This window comes from Archocentrus centrarchus, chromosome 19 (genome assembly GCF_007364275.1).
Source record: "Archocentrus centrarchus isolate MPI-CPG fArcCen1 chromosome 19, fArcCen1, whole genome shotgun sequence".
Classification (NCBI taxonomy): domain Eukaryota; kingdom Metazoa; phylum Chordata; class Actinopteri; order Cichliformes; family Cichlidae; genus Archocentrus; species Archocentrus centrarchus.
Genome location: NC_044364.1, coordinates 16889846 through 16909774, shown reverse-complemented (window position 1 = coordinate 16909774; position 19929 = coordinate 16889846). Strand labels below are relative to the sequence as shown.

Genomic DNA, 19929 nt, shown 5'->3' with positions numbered 1-19929 from the left:
TAAGAAAACTGGGCTGATAATGATTGGGTCACATTATTACCCAGGTTTAAAAAAAAAAAATCCAGGTCAGTACAGACATCATTAAAAGAACTGCTTCAATAAGAAGTTTTCATAGGAAGTATAATAAATGCTGAGTTAGGCAATGCACAGGAAACTGTAATTCAGTGCTATTCACTTACTCTGACAATTTCTGTGGATGTAGAAATTGAAAACAGGACGTGAGCTGAAAAATGTGGACGCATAAAATCCATTATATCAACTAACAGGAGGAAGTGAGAATGTTTTATAATTTATGTGCATGTACAGCAATAAAAAAGTTTCTCCAGCAGTAACACGAGAACAGAAGAACCACAATGTGGAGTTTCACTTTTAACAATCATTTTATTAGCAGTCCCAAGAGGCAATGAAAAAAAAAAAAAAAAGAAAAAAGGAAAAGAAATTAAGATTACAGTCGAAATGGCGGGTCAATCGAAGTCAGTGAACGTAAAGACGGAACAGAGGGCTGCGCACACACACAGAACACGAAGTCACATCATTATAAAAGGAACAGAAAATGATAAATGAAGACTGAGTTTAATCTCATTGGTGGGGTGTGTGTGTGTGTGTGTGTGTTGGCTGATCCCTCTGTTCCTCATGAGAAATTCACCAGGACCGACCCCACATTCACTTAAACACACACCACACACTCACGCAGACATATCTCCCCCCAAAAAAAGAAAAGAAAAAAAAACAAATCACATCTTCCTCTCATCAGTAAAAGCCATGATTTTATATTTAGGCTATTTGTGACACAAACCAACCATCAACAAACCACAGCCGCTCAGGCAGGCCTTTAAAATCGTTATTTTCTATTAATTCTGTACAGATTATATATTTTATTTACACACTGAACAGCTTGTCAACTTCTCAGTGCGGAGACAACCCAAAACTTTGCAAACAAACTGATGTTCAGACATCTGCTGCCACTCTGTGCTCATTTCTGCCTGCTTTAATATAAGCCTGGACATCAACACTTTCCATTAATATAAAGTCTGAAGCACTACTCGCCTTCAACAATCACCCACAGAAACTAATCGGGAGCAGGTTTCCATCGCTGCGATGCTTAAATGAAAGGTTCACACGCCTTATTTCCCTCTTCAGTTTTGTCTCTGGCATTTCTCAGTGCTGCATAGACCTGGAAATAATGAGAGCTTCCTCTCATGGGTCTCAAGAGAGATGCTGCCCCCCCCATGTAAAGGAAACTCAACTGAAGCTGACTGAGACAAATCTGAATTACCAATTACTGTAACGACTGACCAGTCACAGAAACTATATGCACCTTTATTTTTGGTGCTTTCTGTTGGTAAGAATCCTTCAGACTCCAGTTTGAGTCGTTAAGCTAGGGCTTAAAGTCAGAGGCTTGCACCTGGAGACACAGCAGGAGATTTAAAAAAAAAAAAAAAAACAGGGCAATGGGTCACTAATCCTCTCACATCTGGAAACACACACACACTATAGATGATTGGAGCAGCATGGGGACGGGGACACTAAGGCCATGATCAAAGTGGATAAGAGACAGAAAGAACAGCATTTATTGAATTCCATATGTCCTTCACTGTAATGGAATTTAATCATATAAAAAGTGTTTGCTATCCAGATGTCATCTATGCACCCAAAACAGCCTTTTCAGTGCTAGTAATACACAAAATACACCAACTACAGTCAACATCAGCCTTCTCTGTCAGTTTGTTGCATACATATTTGTTCATTTGTGTATGTACACTTACCCTCCCTCGTAAGTTATTTTGCTCCTGCTGCTTTAGAGCAGCAATCTGAGGCAGAGTAAAGCTTTAACATTGGATCCTCTGTCTCTCTCTCTGTCTCTCACACACACACACACACACACACACACACACACACACACACACACACCACACACACACACACACACACACACACACACACACACACACACACACACACGATCTACCAGCTGGTCTCTGGTGCTCAGCTGACAGCAAGGAGAGCTTTAGTTTATTAGGTTAAAAAAAAAAAAAAAAAGGATAAAGCGCTTTCTTTCACATGGAAGGGTGAAAGGTGACCGGGGTTGATCTGTGTGGTGGTGGGGGGCTCATACAGGTGATACAGGTGGGAATTTGGGTGGGGGTGGGGCCTAGCTGAGGAGCTGGCGGATCTCCTTGTGCATGTGACAAAGGAAGTCTACGTATGATGCTCCCCCGCTGGTGCTCTTGTCCTCGACCAAGAAGTGTCTGAATATCAGCTCGGATCGGTCTTCCTGCTTCACCACCATCAGCTGCAAAACGAGAGGAGGGAGGAGTTTGAGAAGGGGGGAGGGGTCAGGCATGATACAAAATGTGTCCATAAAATTCAGTAACACATATAACATATATAATAAGAGAGAGAGAGAGACACACACACAAGAGATAGAGGAGAGAGAGGAGAGAGACCACACACAGAGAGAGCGAGATAGAGAGAGAGACACACAACAGAGAGAGAGAGGAGAGAGAGAGAGGACCACACACAAGATAGATAGAGAGAGAGAGAGAGGAGACACACACACGAGAGAGAGGAGAGAGAGAGAGAGAGACACACACAGAGAGAGAGAGAGAGAGAGAGGACACACACAGAGAGAGAGAGAGAGAGAGAAAACACACAATATATAGATATATATATATATACACACACACATTATATATATATATATATATATATATACACACACACACATATATATATATATATATATATATATATATATATATATACACACACACACATATATATATATATATATATATATATACACACACACACATATATATATATATATATATATATATACACACACACACATATATATATATATATATATATACACACACACACATATATATATATATATATATATATATATATATATATATATATATATATATATATATATATATATGCTACTTTCCAAATCTTTTTTTTAAGGTTTCAAAATGTAATAAGTTTGACAGTTTTTGTTCTATTATTGACTTAAATGTTCATGAATTATCAGAATAGCTGCTAATTAATACTTGTTAATGTCCTAAGCTTGTAGTTAGCACCCAAAACACTATGTCAGACACACTGTCAGTAAGACTGCCTAACACAGAAGATAAATCTATAATTTTGGGACTTTAAGGCAGAAAAAGACAGTAGTGTATCTAAATACCTGGGGTCAACCATCCAAAGCAACAGACAGTGCACAAAGAGGTGAGAAGAGAGTGCAGGCAGGGTGGAGTGGGTGGAGACGAATGTTAGGAATGATTTGTGACAACAGGATGGCAGCAAGAGTGAAAGGCAAGGTTTAAAAGCTGGTAAGGAGACCTGCTGTAATGTGTGGTTTGGAGATGATGGCACTGGGGCGAAAAAAATGAGCTGGGAGTGGCAGAGTTGAAGATATTAAGATTTGCTTTGGGAGTGACCAGAATGGACAAGATTAGAAATGAATACATCAGATGAACAGCTCAGGCTGAGTGTTTTGGAGGCAAAGGTAGAGAGGCATCACTGAGATGGTTTGGACACATACTGTTAAAGTACGGGGCAAAAGTTCAAGTTTCAGTCTGTTTTAAATGATCAGTTTTAGACTTTTTTTTTTTTTTTTTAATTACTGGCTCTGTATGATGTCATGGAGAATACACCTACTACAGTTATCTCTGGCACACAACTCTGGCTGTGAGCGCAGAAGCTCAAGCGGGCTGCTTTTTAAAAATTCTGTTAAGGACCAGCAGCCAATCAGATGAAAGCTGTCTTAAAGGGAGAGGAGGTAAAACAGCTCGTTTCAGACAGAATGAACTGAGGGGTTGTTCCAGCGTCCAGGTCTGACATTACAGGGGTAACAAGGAAAAGAGAAAGCTTGCCTTCATGTATCGTGACCGCTGTGCTCTGAAGGAATCGATGAGCTCTCTGAGTCTCTGAGAGATCGGGTTGTCGAGAACAGGCAGACTTGTCTGAAACACAGAGCGGAAACATTCAGCAAGGATACTAAACTTTGGCAACTATTGCTAATACAGGAAATGTCTGTAATAGCACTATTATAAAACCATAAATTCTAGCTTTCTGTGTCAGTCGGTTAAAATCTGCAAATACACAAGCACGTCTGTTTCCTCTCACCATGTTCGAGTCGATCTGGCTGAAGCTCGGCGTGCCGAAGATGTTGAGCAGCAGCTCCTGCTGAACGCTGGCTCCCACCCACAGGAAGAGGTGGAGCCCCGTCTCCAGCAGGTAAACTCCTCCTTTGGACAACCTCTCCTCCGAGTCCCTCACCGCCACCGGCAACGAACCGCTTTCCAACTTCATCTGGAAGACAAATACAATTTTAGCTGGTTGATCAAATGGCAAATTTAGTTCAAGCTAACTTGAATCTCTCCAACACCAAACACTAAATGGTATTTCTATGTATTTATTTATTTATATACACAGTAGATAACCCTACACCTTTGCAATTCTTAAATAAATAAAATAAATTGGGCTTTATTCTCTGTACTTTTGGTGCTTTTTAACCTATCACGCACACACTGGTGGGGTTCAGTGTCTTGCCAAGGACACTTCAAAGCTATACCTCCTGAGCAGAAGCACCCCAGAGCGGTCACATGTTACAGAATCTGCTTTTTCTTATGATTTGAATCCTTTACTCATATTTGATTTAGTCAGTTTAACACAGACTTTGCAAGAGGTCTCACTAAATGCTTCTTCTGTTTACTCCAATGATACCTGGTAGATGTTAAAGTCAGTACAGTCAAAAACACAACAAAGCATCCTGGTTCTGTGTTCTTCTTTGAGTGTCACTGTATTAAATATTGTATTGTGTGTTTTCATCTGGCTTGATAAAACAGGCTGTTACCAAATAAGTGAGCAGCAAACATTTTTCAGTTTACAAAGCTCCTCCACATTCCTTGCAAATCATTGTGAGCCAAGTGCCATGACACAGTGACTGATTCTAGTGTTAAGCCCAGTTTTATTAGCTGATGAGAGTAGATCTTTGCGGGGTTGTGTCTGTGGTCTCACCAGCGGCAGCAGGCGGGGGTAGAAGAAGACGTGAGTCTCTGTGACGTCCATGCAGCTGATCAGCTGCCTCAGGTAAGCTCGGTCATCCAGCGAGACGTCGGCCCCCGGTAGCAGCACATCACTCTTCAGCACGCAGTTCAGATATACCGGGAGAAGCTTCATGCACTCTGGGAGAATCAACTGGAAAAAAGTGGCATAAAAGCAATAATTAATATCATCATCATCATCTTGTGTTTCGTTCGAGTGTAGCGTCGTTTCCAAGCCTGCTTTTAAACATTCTGTTCTGATCGTCTCTGCGAGCAAACTTTGGTTTTTGTGTATGTGAAAGTCGATCTCCTGGGAATATGCATGCTGATGCTTTCAGTACCTGACCAGCAGATGAGGGACTTGCACAGTTCTTCCTGTAACACGCCAAAATCTGAGCACACTGGTTAACCAGAGTTTCTCTCACTGCCTTAGTGGGGTTGTTCAGAACGCCACGGAAAGCTGGAAGACACCAAAAACAAATGCACGTATATATGAGGAATTACTCAGCCACCGAGAACTAAAAATAACAGGTTCATTTGTGTGATTTAATAAAATATGGTGCATATAATACACTGCTGTTTAAATATAAATCAAGGGCAACCATTTTCTGTCAAATATCGAACATCATATTCTTTTCTTCTGCTCAGTGAGGGAACTTTGAAAGCTGCACAGATGTTTGATAACTGAAAACTCTAAAGAAGCACTAAAGCTTACTACTGTTAGGCAATTTGCAGCTCCACGGGAGCAGCTCGGTGCTGTTTGGTAGTATTTTTAGAAAATCTTACTCATTCAATTCTCCACTCACACCTTGCAGAGTGAGAGCTTTTATACAGCTCTCAGTTTATAAAACAAGACTGAAAGACAATGAAAAAGTTCCTCTGCTGTGTGTAACACTCGAAAACTCACCATATTTGGAGAAGTAGTTGATGATTGTGTCTGTCTCACAGTTGCGGTATAGGTCAGCCAGCTGAGAGCAGCAGTTCACGGCCATGTTGTGGATGCGGAGACGCCTCTGGCCGCTGCAGCTGGTGTACAGCACGGCGCACTGTGGGAAAACAGGTTTTTATTATAAACACTGACAGGATGGGAGGCTCACAGGAGAGGAAGCCAACTGTACTGCTCCCTTATTTAGTAAAATATCTGCAGAGAACACTGTGCCTATCTCAGATAAACTCAGTGAGATGCCAGATTGTGTCACAGATATGAAAACCAGCTTTACTAGATCTTCACTGTTGGTATTTGTAAGAACTTTACACCTCTGGAAAAGCCTCGTTGTTTACACTCTCCTTTGGGGATTCTGTTACAAGCGTGCACACCTGCATGAGCGCCCCTGTCTCCTCGCTGAGCTTGTCATCGTGTTTGAACTCAACAGTGATGGCCTTGTCACAGTCGAGGCCCGCCAGCTCCACATCTGTGGTGTTACTCATGTAAAAAGAGCCAAAGAAGTCTGTCGCTCGGATACCTGAGGGGAGGGAAACGAGGACTCTCAGAGTCAGCCGTCACATGATACATCTCTAGGTTTTTTTTAAGTTTGTTTTGAAGTGCTTAAGTCTCACCTGTGCTGGTTCGCACCCTCATAACAGCATCAAACCCAACTAGTTTCTGAATGTCTCGTCTGAGGTCGTTTAGGAATCGCTCCTGATCCGACTGAGCCTGAGTTAAAGAAACGCCATGGTTTACACACTGTTAAGTGAATCCAAATGTTTTCTTCAAAGTGGCTGGATTCAGAACAGTGAAAACAAAATTCTCCTTGAGCATGTTGTCTAAATAGAAAGGATGTGGAGTGAGACTGGAGGAGAAGGAGAATGAGTTTTGCTCACCTGGAAGTAGGTGTATTTATAGATTGAGCCTCCAGTGGAGACGGGAACCACACCTAATGTGGCAACATCCACATACTGGTTGGGGAAGAGGAAAAGATCCACACAACAGCCCTGGGCCACACACTCCTTAGCCAGAGAGTTGTAGAAACCCACCTGAGGCTGAAATAGTGACTGTGGATGACAAGAGAGGAAGGGGAGTGAGCGTGGACTGACACAATAAGCTGTGCTGCTAGAATACAAAGTCATGCCTTGGACTTACCTTCTCCTTGTCTGTTCCAATCAGCTTCTTGTCTTCTCTGTTTTTAGCTTTCCAGGGGCCTCCGCGATGGGCAAAGAGGTGTGAAACACAAACAGCTTCCCAGCACAGTCAGCAGCCTGGGAAAAAAAAAGACGTCATCATCAGACTTAGACTCAGGTAAAAGGCTCCTGATGTGATCACAACAGCTCCACCCCCTGCTTTACAAACCTTTTCCGTATGAGGAGCAGTTATTGGGAGAAAGTTGGGTCAGGATTAACTAAGGGGCTCCACAAAGGCCAGTATTAGAGAAATAGGGATTCTTTTGAACTGTACATCAGCTACTCGAGAAGACTCCAAGAATAAAAAATATGGAGCAGGAAATGAGCATAATAGCTCCCCTTTTAAACTCATTTCCAGTCATTAAAAGTTAACATGCACATTTTTAGTTTCAGAACTGCCTGTGTTACCTTCACTTTAATATTTGACAGCAAAGCAACCTCATCCAGGCTGTTAAGCTTACAAGCCCTTTTCAATCCAATTATTCTGTGCCAAGTACTAAGTCAGAAAGAAAAATCATTTTAAAGGTTTTCAAAGCTTGAAAATTAATTTTAACATTAAGCTACAGGAAGTCTACAATATTCCCATACTAAATAAAACGTGTTTACCTTGAGTGCCTCCAGTCCCGCCTGGATGACAGGTCCAAACACTGTCTCCGTCTCCCTGGTGTCTGCAAACATCTCTGGGATCTGATCCAGCAAACTGGAAAAACAAGCAGCACGTAATTAACCCACATTGATGTGTCTGACCATCTGTCCATTTACGCATTTGTCTCAGTGTCTAGTTTATAGCCGCCCACCTGTCAATAACTTGTCTGCTTTCATTAACATTAACGAGGAACCCGTCAAGCAGGGGCACAAACATGTCTGACACGTCTGACACCACCATCATCTGAGGCTGGGCCAAGCTTGACTTGACGTTGTAGAAGTGCAAAACCTTGTTGTAGGTGACAAAACCCACTCGCACTGCAGATTCCACTTCTGGATTCTCCCTGAATGAAGAGAGAAGAAACGGTTAAAAACCACATTCCCTGAAATGAGCTCCAAATATACCAGCATTTTCCCCTCATTCAGCTGTGTGCTTGAGTACCTGGGCAGGTAGTCTAATAGGTTTTTGAGTTCCTGACAAACAATGCTGACCATCCCACTCTTGACGGCGTTGTAGGACACGTCGATAAGGAAGATGAAGGCTGGAGGCTGAGGGAGCTTGTTATTCTGTAACGAGACAAGAATAATAATGACACAGGTGCGCTAATTTTTGCCTGGGTTACAAATCTAGTGTGCACCTTTTCTTTACAGCCATCACACACACACACAAACACACAGTTAAGATTAAGCCAAGATAACAAAGAGAATCATCCACTTTATTAATAACAATCACCTGGAAGAAAAAGCTGGAATACATTTACAATTCATTGAAAGTACAAAATAAATAAAAAAAATAAAGGCCAAGCTTTCAATCCCAGATCTTACCTTACAGTAGTCAACAGTCGCAAGGAACTCATAACTGCCCAGTGAAAGCTCCGGCCTGTCGTAGCAGTCCACCCTCTTACCAGTGTGGTCCAGATGCTGGAAATAATGTGGAGGCACTGTGGGAAAAGAGCAGGAAGGACATCAGCACAGTGGGTTCCATTTATAACACGGCAAACTCTGCATCTTTTCACATATCACTGCAGACACACACACTCACCCTCTGTGACACAGCTGCAGAAACCACACTGGAAGCGGCGACCTCCCTCTATGAACTGCATGTATGGACACATGTAGGCCTTGCAACGGTTGCAGCGGATTGGACCACTCTCGCCGTGGTCCACCACGTGTGGAGGGGTCTGAGAAGATATTTAATGAAAAGATTAAGATGAAACTCTCATACTAAACCTAACCAGGATGACCGAAAAGGATTCATCCACCTTAATGTGGAGAGAATTAATCAAACAGGATATAACGTGTACCATACTGTTATCCCTACAGTTGTTTGTAATGCGCAAATGATGCAACACAAAATTCCAATCCAAATTGATATAGATTACATGTGATGACAGCATGAAACACGGTCATGCAGCTACTGCCACCTCTGATTTAGAGAGATTATCCCACTGACATTACGGGCATCATCTGATAATATCCACATATCAGGCTTTTCCTGTAAACTAATCTTTTATCAAATCTGGCTCTGAGTAATAACTGTCCCACTGCTACAGCTGCAGATACAGATGTGCTGGACAGGCTGTGAAATGCAAAGGAAGCTTGTTGATGGGACAAATAAACTCTAGAATATGAGTTTTCAAAGACAGTCAATACTATTATTTTGCATTCAGAGCTCTTTTGCCTTTTTATTAAGTGACAAATATTATTTTTGCCTTTTTGATAGTCTCTTGTCAACTTCCTAAAAGAAAGGAAAGCTAACTGTGGCTTACACAGTTCACAACACAAAGGAGACAAGAGATAGCACAAAGTGCAAAGGAATCACTCACCTCATCAGGTGGCAGAGTGGCGAGGGGCTTGATGACGGCAGCCAGCGGCACCTGAGACTGCTTTGCCATATCAGCTGTGCAAGGCATGTTGTAGGCTGTACAGCGAATAAACCTGGGACTGGCATTCCCTAAATACAGGCGCAATTCTTCCATTATTATCATTACGAAATACAAATATTATCTTCAAGAATAAAAGCAGAGCTCTGGCCTGCCCTCATTTGTGTTTTCCCAGTAACTAGCTGGACAAACAGAATGATTTCTAAGGATGATTGTGGTTGAGAAAACCACAGAAAACTGGAGAAGAAGAACTGACCTTGGTCTTTGACCTGGAAGTTGGTGGTGACTAGTGGTGGAGCTTGACCCCTGACCCCTGTGGTGAATGGCTCGGTAGTTTTAGCCTTGTCGTCCTCTATTACCTGGATCTAAAATTGAGAGACGGGGACAAAAAGTGGCCTACGTTCATACATATTCACACCATCAATCCAAAAAGCACATTCAACACACCGTCTTCCGAGTCTCACAAAGAGGCACATTTAACACTCATGCAGGAGGAGACTCGTATGCAACTCCGCTACACACACAGATCTGTAGCCACCAACACACAACTACACTTTGTGAACATCAGTGGACAAAATATTGCAACATACGGGAGATTCATGCTGAAGCTGTTTTGTCAGAACTTAAAAACAAAACCAAATTAAATCCCCAAAGTAAAAAGGGAGGGCTCATCGAGGCATGCCTTAAATGCAAAGAACAGAGGGCAAGTCAAAACAATGCAAGCTAGCATGCAGGGTATGGAAAGGCACTCAACGTGTTGCGTGGATGTCTAAACTTAATCCCTATTTCTAGTATTTATGTTAAGTTAAATTATAGCTAGTGTCCAGACACATGAATAACAATCTTCTCATCCAGCTCTTAGCAAGAAAGCAAAAAGAAACGTTTCCTACAATGTTAAACGTTCCCCTGAAACAACAGTATCTTTGCTGTGTTTTGTTTGGGCTGTGACAATTTTATCTGAGCATTACTGGTAGAACACGAGGCACCAACATACCAAAATGTATCTGTGACACAACAACTGTATATTTTCAGTCCTGTTGGATCACAACATAAGTTGCCCATTTTTGTGACTATGGCTGACTTTGAGGGATTAGAGAGAAAGGACGGGAGGTGGAGGCAGTGGGTTAGTGCAGTCAGGCACACAGAGCGGGATGAAGCAGAGGAAAAAAAAGCACACAGGAAACTTACTGGGCTGGGGATAGCGTCTGGATCTATTCTATGTCTTGGTTCTGCACAGCCGGCATGTCAGACGCTGGCTTTACATTCAAATGTTTGTCCAGCAAATTGTGCAAAACAAATAAATACAAAGAGTAAAAGATAAAAAGGAGTGTGAGAAGAGAAACCTCAGCAAGACTGAGCTGAGCAGCAGGCAGCATTGCTGTTACGCAGACAGAAACACAACGGTAGTATTGATTAGAGATTAGTAATATTGTACGCTTTCTCAAACTCAAGTGGAAGTAGACTTAAACTAAGTAGTGACAAACATGCTTTTGTCTGAGGTTACACAGTTAAAAAATAAGGTTAGATGTGTGCAGTTCTAGAGTTGTGCAGTATGAAGACAATAAAAATCAATATACACAGTGAAACCCAAAGATGTGTCCATGTTGACATAATAAATATGCATTTGTAACATTATTTTCTAACTAAGAGAGATCGGCAAAGTCAGCAACATAGAAGAACATCCAGAAATCTGCAAAAATGGCCCCACTTAACCAAAATAACCAAAATAAATAGCTAGTATATAATTACAATATCATAAATTCATCTAAATGATAAATTCAGTGTGCGGACATAATAAAAATATTACTACACAGCTCTAAGTGGTGCAGACAGAAATCATATACACTCAGTGTTAACTTGCACCAGTGCAATTCAATCAAACACATTTTGCAAAAATTCCACTTTTAAGTGAAACATAATATTGATCATATGAATGATAAAGTGAAATGTGGTGTTGTACTTGAAAACACTGTATTAAGAGTTAATATGCAACAATCCTGAGACAGTTCAGGTGAGATGTGAACCGGACTACATCAGAATAAAGACATTATTTTTGTTCATCATGTGAAGAGATTTTTTCCCAACATTTCTTGTATTCATCCTTCAATTTTAGGGCTTAAAGAGACATTTTGCTGCAGCAGAATGACTCTTTCCAGTTTGGCAGCTGCACCCTGTTCTCTGTCTATGGCTCCATACATCTGCTGGTATGTGAATTCAAACATCAAAATGACAAAGCCAATGATATCACTGACAACAGAAAATATCTCAATGGATTCACTGGAGTCTCATTATACTCAATAAACCCAGTGTCCCTCCTCAGCTGAAGCTGCATTCTTCATCAATTATCCCTTTTGTGTTAGCTCACTTGTAGAGTAGAAGTTTGCTGCATTTGAAGAGTGGACAGGACATGTCCCTGTGCAGAACGCAGCACCAGTTGGCAATTTTTGGCAAGAAAAGCCGAATGTGGTTCACAAATTATTGAAGACCTGAATTTAGCCTAGGCCCAGATTTTGACACATCCTAGCTGTTTTTCCTTGGGGGTAGAACATTAAGAAAACCTCTCAATATAATGCAACTCAGTACATCACTACAACTAAAAAATAAAGAGATGTAAGAATCGGGGTTGTGTGGCAAACCAAAACAATTCAGAGTTAAACAGCATTTGCATTTGTGTCTGCTCACCGGGCTAGGAATGGCATCTGGGTCAAGTCTTTTCTGTGCAGGTGGAGCAGGAGCTGGTGCTGGAGCTCCATAGTTTGGTTGCCCAGGGTAAGGACCTGCATACCCAGGCTGAGGGCCTCTCACCTGCCCAAATGCACCTGGAGAGAAAAATAAAACTACTGAGGTATAGAGAAAACAAATGATAGTCTCTTTGCTTCACCTTTAACAGCTGTCTCCTCACCATTCTGCTGAGGAGGGTATCCTGTCTGCATGCCAGGCTGAGATGGAGGCTGCTGTAGTGGTCCAGGAGGGCCTGGTGGGCCCTGCGGTCCTGGAGGGAGGTGGTTGCTCTGAGCCATGGAAGTGGGAGGCATTTGAGCTCTGGGAGGATGGGGCCCTGAGTGATAGGGGGATGGCTGAGATGAAGGGGGCTGCTGTGTGGGGTGGCAAGGGGCCTGGGTACTGGCAAGAAGGGGCTGAAGTTGGAGGGGGGCGGGTAGGAGGAAAAGGTCCAGGCTGAGAGCTAGGAGGGGGCCCTTGAGGTGGAAAGGAGCCATGGGCAGAGGAAGGGGGGCCTGTGGCAAAAGAAGACTGACTGACAGGTGGAGGTGCTGAAGAGAAAGGGGGCTGGGGTGGAGGGAAGGATTGCTGTGGCTGGGACACTGGGGGAGCAGGAGGTTGACTTTGTGGAGGCACAGGACCCGAGTAAGAGGAAGGAGGTAAGGTTTGCTGAGGAGGAAGATGTGAAGGTACAGAAGAGGTGAACTGCTGCTGCTGAGAGGTAGGGGGAAGAGAGGAATTGAATGGCTGCTGAGAAGGAGGCGGTGGGCCACTATAGTATTGCTGAGAAGCTGCAGGGCCACTGGGAGGTGGTGGCTGGGTAGGAGCAGAGGACACAGGGGGAGGAGCTTGGGTATAGGAGGTTGGAGGTGCGGCTGAGTACCGGTACTGACGGGAGGCTGAGAGCTGTGAGGTGGGGCTGAGTAGAAAAGCAAGAGACAGTATGATCTGTAAGTGCACATGAAGTGTGTAACAGAATGCATTCATTTAACTGAAATAAATCTATTCAAATTACCGTATCCTGGCCCAGCAGGGGTCGGTGGTCCAGAGGTGATCTGCATCCCAGTCATCTGGTCGGTGACCTGCTGCATAGTGGGTGGGGGTACATAGTTTTGGGGATAAGAGGGGTGTGGCCCTGACAGGTTCATAGCGCCCTGGTTGTATGGCTGAGGCACAGCAGGTCTGGAAACACAGAAAGATCTTTTAGTGCTTGGTTGTACTTAAGTCATGCAAAGAAACAAATCATGCTGGAGGAACCAAAACATCTCCTGGAGGAACCAAAACATCTCCTGGAGAACAATTTCTTGAAAAATTTGTGGCAATGCATTCAGGCAGCAAGATGAACAGAGAAATCATAATAAAAACAAAAACAAACAGACAAATATTTTACATAACCACCAGTGATGGTTGAGAGAACTGGCATTTAATAACAATAAAAGTGGCCAATGCCAAAGTATTGAATAAGCGCCTGGACAAACAGTGCTCCTTTCAGTATTTATGCAGTATTAATTTATTTTATATAGCTACTAGAATCATCCTCTGATAAGGATGAGGCGTCACCTTTGACGCTGAGGTCCTCTCTGATCATGGCCAAATGTTCAAAAGTTCACTTTACTACATTTAATAAAAATGCAGCTAAGATCAATATACAGAATATTAAAAGGACACCGAATGTAAGCAAGGCAGCACCAGAAACCTCTGGAGAAACTGACTAATACAACACACTTTAAATAAGCAGTACTGTTAAAGAAGCAATGCGGTGTGGGGTGTCTTAAGTCTGAGAATGTGAGCTGTTCTGATGACCACTGATAATTAATTCTGTATTGTTCATAACTGATAATATTATCAGCTGTAGGGAGATACCCCAGCCTTTGGCCCCAGAGGCGTATTACTCAACACCCACACGGCTATGTGGGTATACTTTATACTGAGCAGGTTCTCAGTATAAAGTTGAGATAAAAGGAAGCAACTGGTGAACTTGCAAATGGGTGAAAATATCCATAACCACCGTTGTGCCCTGATAAGTATTGGTATTTATAAGCAGTGTAGGTACTGCTATCAGTAAAACCTTAATACCCATCTCTACCATTTAACATTTGAATGTCTATAAACGTCAGACCCATGTGAGCTGTGAGGATGCTGTGCAGTGTCCTCTATCTGAACTGTGACTCTCCTATGACACATACACACAGAGAAGGTCAGGGCTGACTGAGACAGCTTCTTCTATCAATAATACAGTTTAAGACAGCCATGGCTTTAAAATAACATGGGTGGCAGGGTAAAATCAGATTATCAACTTTCAGTCTGCACACACAGATTTACTGTAACCAAGCCAACATTGTGATTAGCATGATCTGATTACAAAATTATCAATGTTTTAAGTATGAACACGACTTTTTCTAATATCTCGGAGCAATTCCAATCAGGATTAATAATATCCAAGCATGACAAACTCACCTGGCTTCTTAGTACCTGTCAAATCTGGCCATTTAAACCAGCACTCAAAGTCAAAAATACTGAGTATCAGCAACAAGTGGACCTCCTGCTTTCTTACAGTTCAGTTTCTATGTAGTCTGTTGTGTGTCTTAACACACTGATGACATTTCTGAATGATTTGCTTTGGTTGGCTTGCTGTCTTCCTGTTACTCCTCTTAGGAGCGCACCAAATGTTGACAGCTTCAGTGCTAGTATCTGGTGTGTTATAATATATTCTGTCAACTGCTCCAATGAACTTGCACAGCAAAGGCTAAAACAACTTACCTGGGTGGTGCCTGTGTCATAGGTGGGGGTCCATTCTGCATGCCCCCCTGACTCTGACTGTACTGATTGTACTGCTGAGGTGCTGAGACAGGTGGGGGTCCAGAGGTGGGAGGACCCCTGGCAGGGCCTGAAATGTAAGAAACAAATGATTACAACATATACTGGCAAAAAGTAACATCTGCACCAAATAATCCTGAATCCGCTCTGACTAATATCTGAAGATCACTGCAGCAAGTTAAACACTGTTAAAGGCCAAACACATTATTACACCCAATTTGCTGATTTTACCGCTCGGGTTAGCACAGATGAGAAATTAAGATAGCAAATGTGTTTGATGAAGGTCTGCCATATTTGTAAGAAAAGGTTTAGATACAAACTTGTTTTCCTATTTAAACTGTAAATCTCAGCCTGGTAGTCTGTTTAAAGGGAACCTTTTATACTTTTTCTTATTTTATGCATCATAAATACAGTTGCAGAGGTGGATGCTCATTGAACATGGCCAAAGCTTCAACATACGAGGTCAACATATGCACAAGAAATCCAACCCTTGGTTTTAGACATTTCTCTACTCTTAGACCTGTAGGATGTCAATAAGATGGGATAATCCTAATATGGTCATCTGGAGTGCAGAGTTCTGGCAGTGAATGCAAAACCCCCCCCCCCCCCCCCCCCCCCCACCTGCTGTTCAAAACTTCTGTGTGCAAGGGGCAGCAAGTTCAATTAAAGGGAGAGTGACAAAGAGCATCAATTGCCTAGCACTAGCACCTAATAGAAAGCCCTTAAAACCGAACCGAGCCAAGTCAAGCTGAGTAGATACTAGTGGGAAAACAGCATATGACCAGTGGATTCAGAGACTGAATTGTGTCTCTCACATGATGGAGATGTAATTTATATTTCTGGCTAATACAAAGGTTAGTGCGTAGTTGGCTGCTGTACTTAATCACTGTCATTAGTCTCAGAAAGCTACTGTATTACACCGAGAAAGGACACCAGCAAGAATAATGCCTGCAGGTACAGTGAGGATTTGATGATTGCAGGGCACATGAAGTGTGAAATGAGCGAGAAACAGAGATGAGCCGGTTACCTAAGTCAAGAGGAGAGGGGAGGTCAGAGACTGGGTTGGGTGCCACAGCCTTAGAGGGAAAGCTTGTGAAAGGAGAGTAACCTGAAATAGAAGAAAGAGGCAAAGGAGGCAAATACAAAGAGATGAAGAGAAATGCATGAAGCAAAATGAAGGAAGGAGAGGGCAGCTGAGAATTAATTAGTATGCACAGGTGCTGTGCTTTTCTCACACATACATGATCGCTCACATGGCAGGGGGCATGTAGGACACTCCAAGGTTAATAGCCACCCGAATGCTTAAAGAGCACCACATCTGAGCTGCTGGATGTCTCACTCATGCACACACTTTTTGATAAGTTGCACTTTACCTTGTGGTGGAGCCCCAGGCTGATAGGCGGATGCAGGGCCATTGTAAGGTGCGTATGGCGCTGGATAGCCCCCGTCCAGGGGAGCATAGCCAGGCTGGCTGTAGCCAGGCTGGGGCTGGCCATATGGAGAGGCCATTGGTGTGTGCTGGTTTACATTCATCCTCAGTTCATCCCTAAATCTGTATGAAATTGTGAAATAACCATAAAGTTAGTTAATTAATGTCATAATTTAAGTCTTAACTCATTTAGCCTGTCCTGAATGTGAATAATAATGCAACCAAGACACCTGTAGTGTGAAAGCCCCTAAAATGAGAACAGTACTGTTAAGGTATTGGTTTCCTTGAAGCAAAGATTGTTCACTTTCAAGGAGCAGGGAGAATCTGCCCACCAACACTGCTTGTGCCTTGGGGAAAATAAGGGTAACAGATAGAAGAACCTCACGAAATTAAAACAACTAATCTCAGAAAGAACATTTACTGCCAACTGTCTGTTTAAGAAAAAAGTGTTGTCCAAAGCAGATTAACCTGTAAGACAGTCTTATATTTGAATTAAATAAACAGTGAGAATTTAAGGCTCACATAAGACCCCAACTGAACAGAGTATTTTTGGTGACATGTACCTGAACTCAGACGGGAAAACTGACACAAAACAGCTTCAGCCTCTAAGCTCTGCAAGATTCTAAAGTTTGGCATAAATCCCACTGACTTATGATATTAGCATTTCCTGGTTTGGTGACAACACCTTTATTGGCTTTTTATTATTTGACATGGCCACACCCTCAGTCTGCACATGAGCCATTAGAGCTTTCACACAAGGAGCCACAATAAATGCAATCACATGGAAAAAGCAAAAGATTATTACCAAAAGAAAATAAACCAAAACTGAAACCAAGCAATTCAAGCTAACCAGACTATTATAACTCTTAGTCTATTATAGATAACTAAAGGTATTGCGTACTTAGAAATGCAACTAAAAGAGAAACTTACCGTGGAAACTAACTGAATCTTAAACTGACAATAACAAATAAAAACTAATGAAAGCAGCGAGAAGACACCAAATGATGACATAGCTGGGCAATCAACTTTATGAGCATGGCTCCAACACATCCTATCAACTTTAACCCTGCTAATAGATGTGGGCGAGTGGTGTTTTTTATTCACTTTGTTCCTGGAGACTGGCCTAAGATATTAGACATGAGTGATGAGTATCATCTAACAGACAAACACGGGCTAAACGAGCGGAGCCTTTGAATAATTCAGCAGTGCAGGTGCCACAGCGAGAAATACAATCGCTGGAGCCGTAACTGTTCTTTTTTTTTTTTTTTTTACTACGTTGGGCCTACCGAGTGACCCACATCTGCTTCACAGTGCTGAGGTACACTGTTGGGTTTGTTTTGCGATTACAGCCAAACATCGGAGAACTTTCTAAAACTCCCACAGACGCATAGTGTTTGAGAATAAGAAGCACACGGCAGGGGGAAAAAAAAGCTTGTTTCGCAGGAATAAAGTGTGAAATCTGGCGAGTAGTAATGCCGCCGCATTACAATTTGCTCGCTGGCAAAGCTAGCATTAGCAAGATAACATTAACATGCCAACCAAGAGCCAAAAAACATCTTGCTTCACTTATTATATAAGTAACTGTTCTGACTGTAAGTAGCAGGTCAAAGCGGGATATGTTTCTTATTTAACCAGCCTCCAGCTAACCCAGCATGCTAACGCTAGCAGCCGGACAGCCTGAACCATGACAGCATCAGCTGTGACCAAATGCTACATGCTAAGCTAGCCCATAATCTCCTAGCTTTTCCTCAGAGCGCTGCTAGCCGTGCCTTAGCATTAGCCTAGCATTAGCAAACGTAGCGAAATCCATGATCCCCAGTGAAGCCGGGCGGGGATGACAAAAAAATAAAGAACCCGTATCAAATCCGAAACCTACCTCCAAAGTGATGTAAACAGTAAGGCTGTTCTAGATTTGGGGCAAACTGTGAAGCCCGGTGCCCGACAAACTAAGACGCCGATGTCGTCCCAGGGTGTTGCTTGCTAATCCCTTCTCGGTATCAGAAGCGGACATTCAGCGGAACTGCTGCAGCGCTGTGCCACGTCCACATCCGGACAGCGCAAAGCGACTTCCTCCGAGAGAAACAACACTGGCTGCTCCAAGCTGATCAAGGTGCTGCGTGAGAGTTTTGGGTTTCACTTTAAGAATTAGGGCTGTTCGTTAAAAGATATTCACTTTCTCTTCAGCATTTGGGGAAGAGAAAGGTGTAGTTAGTATACGGTAATAGCAGCTAGCCATCCAACATATAAGAGGCCTCCTCATTAAAGCATTGATAGTTATTAATAAGTTATCTATCAGGGGCACAGAAGGGACCAAAATTCCGTCGAGGAAGGGGTACTGCTGGGGTCAGGGGTCAACAACCTTTACTAAATAAAGAGACACTTATTAGACATGGATGTAGACACAATAGATGTGTCTACATCCATGCTCACCATTGTTGAATTTCACCAAAATTAACCAGACAAGGCACCAGGTGTTACATGTAGTTTTTTTTAACTGGAGAATGTAAAAAATCCATTATAACAATTAATTACTTTTTTTTTACTAAAAATGTAAAATTGTTTGTTTCCATATTCATAGAATTCATATAGTTTTTTTTTTCTTCAAAGCAACTAGAAACTGAAAGCACAAACAAAAACCCACAAGCAGTTACAGTGACACAGATTTGTGAGGTGTGGATAATCCGTAAATTAGCGTATAAACACTGTGTACATTTTTGTGCCAGCAGACTATTCCCCAATATAGGTGCTATTACTCAAAATGTTGCATCGCACAAGAGTCTCACAATCAGTTTGTATGGAATAAGTATTTTATCTACTAAATCAAATTGTAATATGACACATTAAGGACCTTAAATATAAAGGAATGCATGTATTGTGGTAGATTATGTAGCATAATCTTTAAAATATAGAATAAGTTATTGAGTGGATTCATTTTATCATTAATCTATGAAGCTCCGCCAAAAGTCTGTACCTCTCCAATGCAGATGATAATTTCCTCCATACCAGGCATGAATTGAGTTCCTGGCTTCACATGGATATTTAAATCAATTTTAGTTTGTGATTGTGTTTCTTATTGCTATCACCATTGATAATCTTTCCAAAAATTCCTGCTCACAACAGACAAACAAACCAATCACATCATCTCCTTGATAGAGACAATAATGTGCAAAGTAAAATGTATCTAAGGCTTTTACAGGGGTGCCCAAACTCCCAGCCTGCAGGCCTTCCCCTCCAATTAAGAGGGTTAAGCGAAATG

General features: G+C 42.2%; 1 protein-coding gene across 1 annotated transcript; it reads right to left on the bottom strand.

The window, feature by feature from the left end:
- Positions 1–391: 391 nt before the first annotated feature.
- On the bottom strand, positions 392–18703 carry sec24c (SEC24 homolog C, COPII coat complex component). The gene is given in 26 exon segments (XM_030754756.1): positions 392–2293; positions 3888–3977; positions 4141–4326; positions 5035–5214; positions 5402–5520; positions 5968–6106; positions 6378–6523; positions 6618–6714; positions 6882–7052; positions 7141–7187; positions 7190–7256; positions 7785–7878; positions 7976–8167; positions 8266–8390; positions 8649–8764; positions 8866–9004; positions 9650–9777; positions 9963–10071; positions 12389–12525; positions 12609–12807; positions 12809–13311; positions 13314–13345; positions 13430–13609; positions 15188–15314; positions 16618–16796; positions 18550–18703. Coding segments are annotated over 25 exon segments (3624 nt in total). The 5' UTR covers positions 16778–16796; positions 18550–18703; the 3' UTR covers positions 392–2152.
- Positions 18704–19929: the final 1226 nt, after the last annotated feature.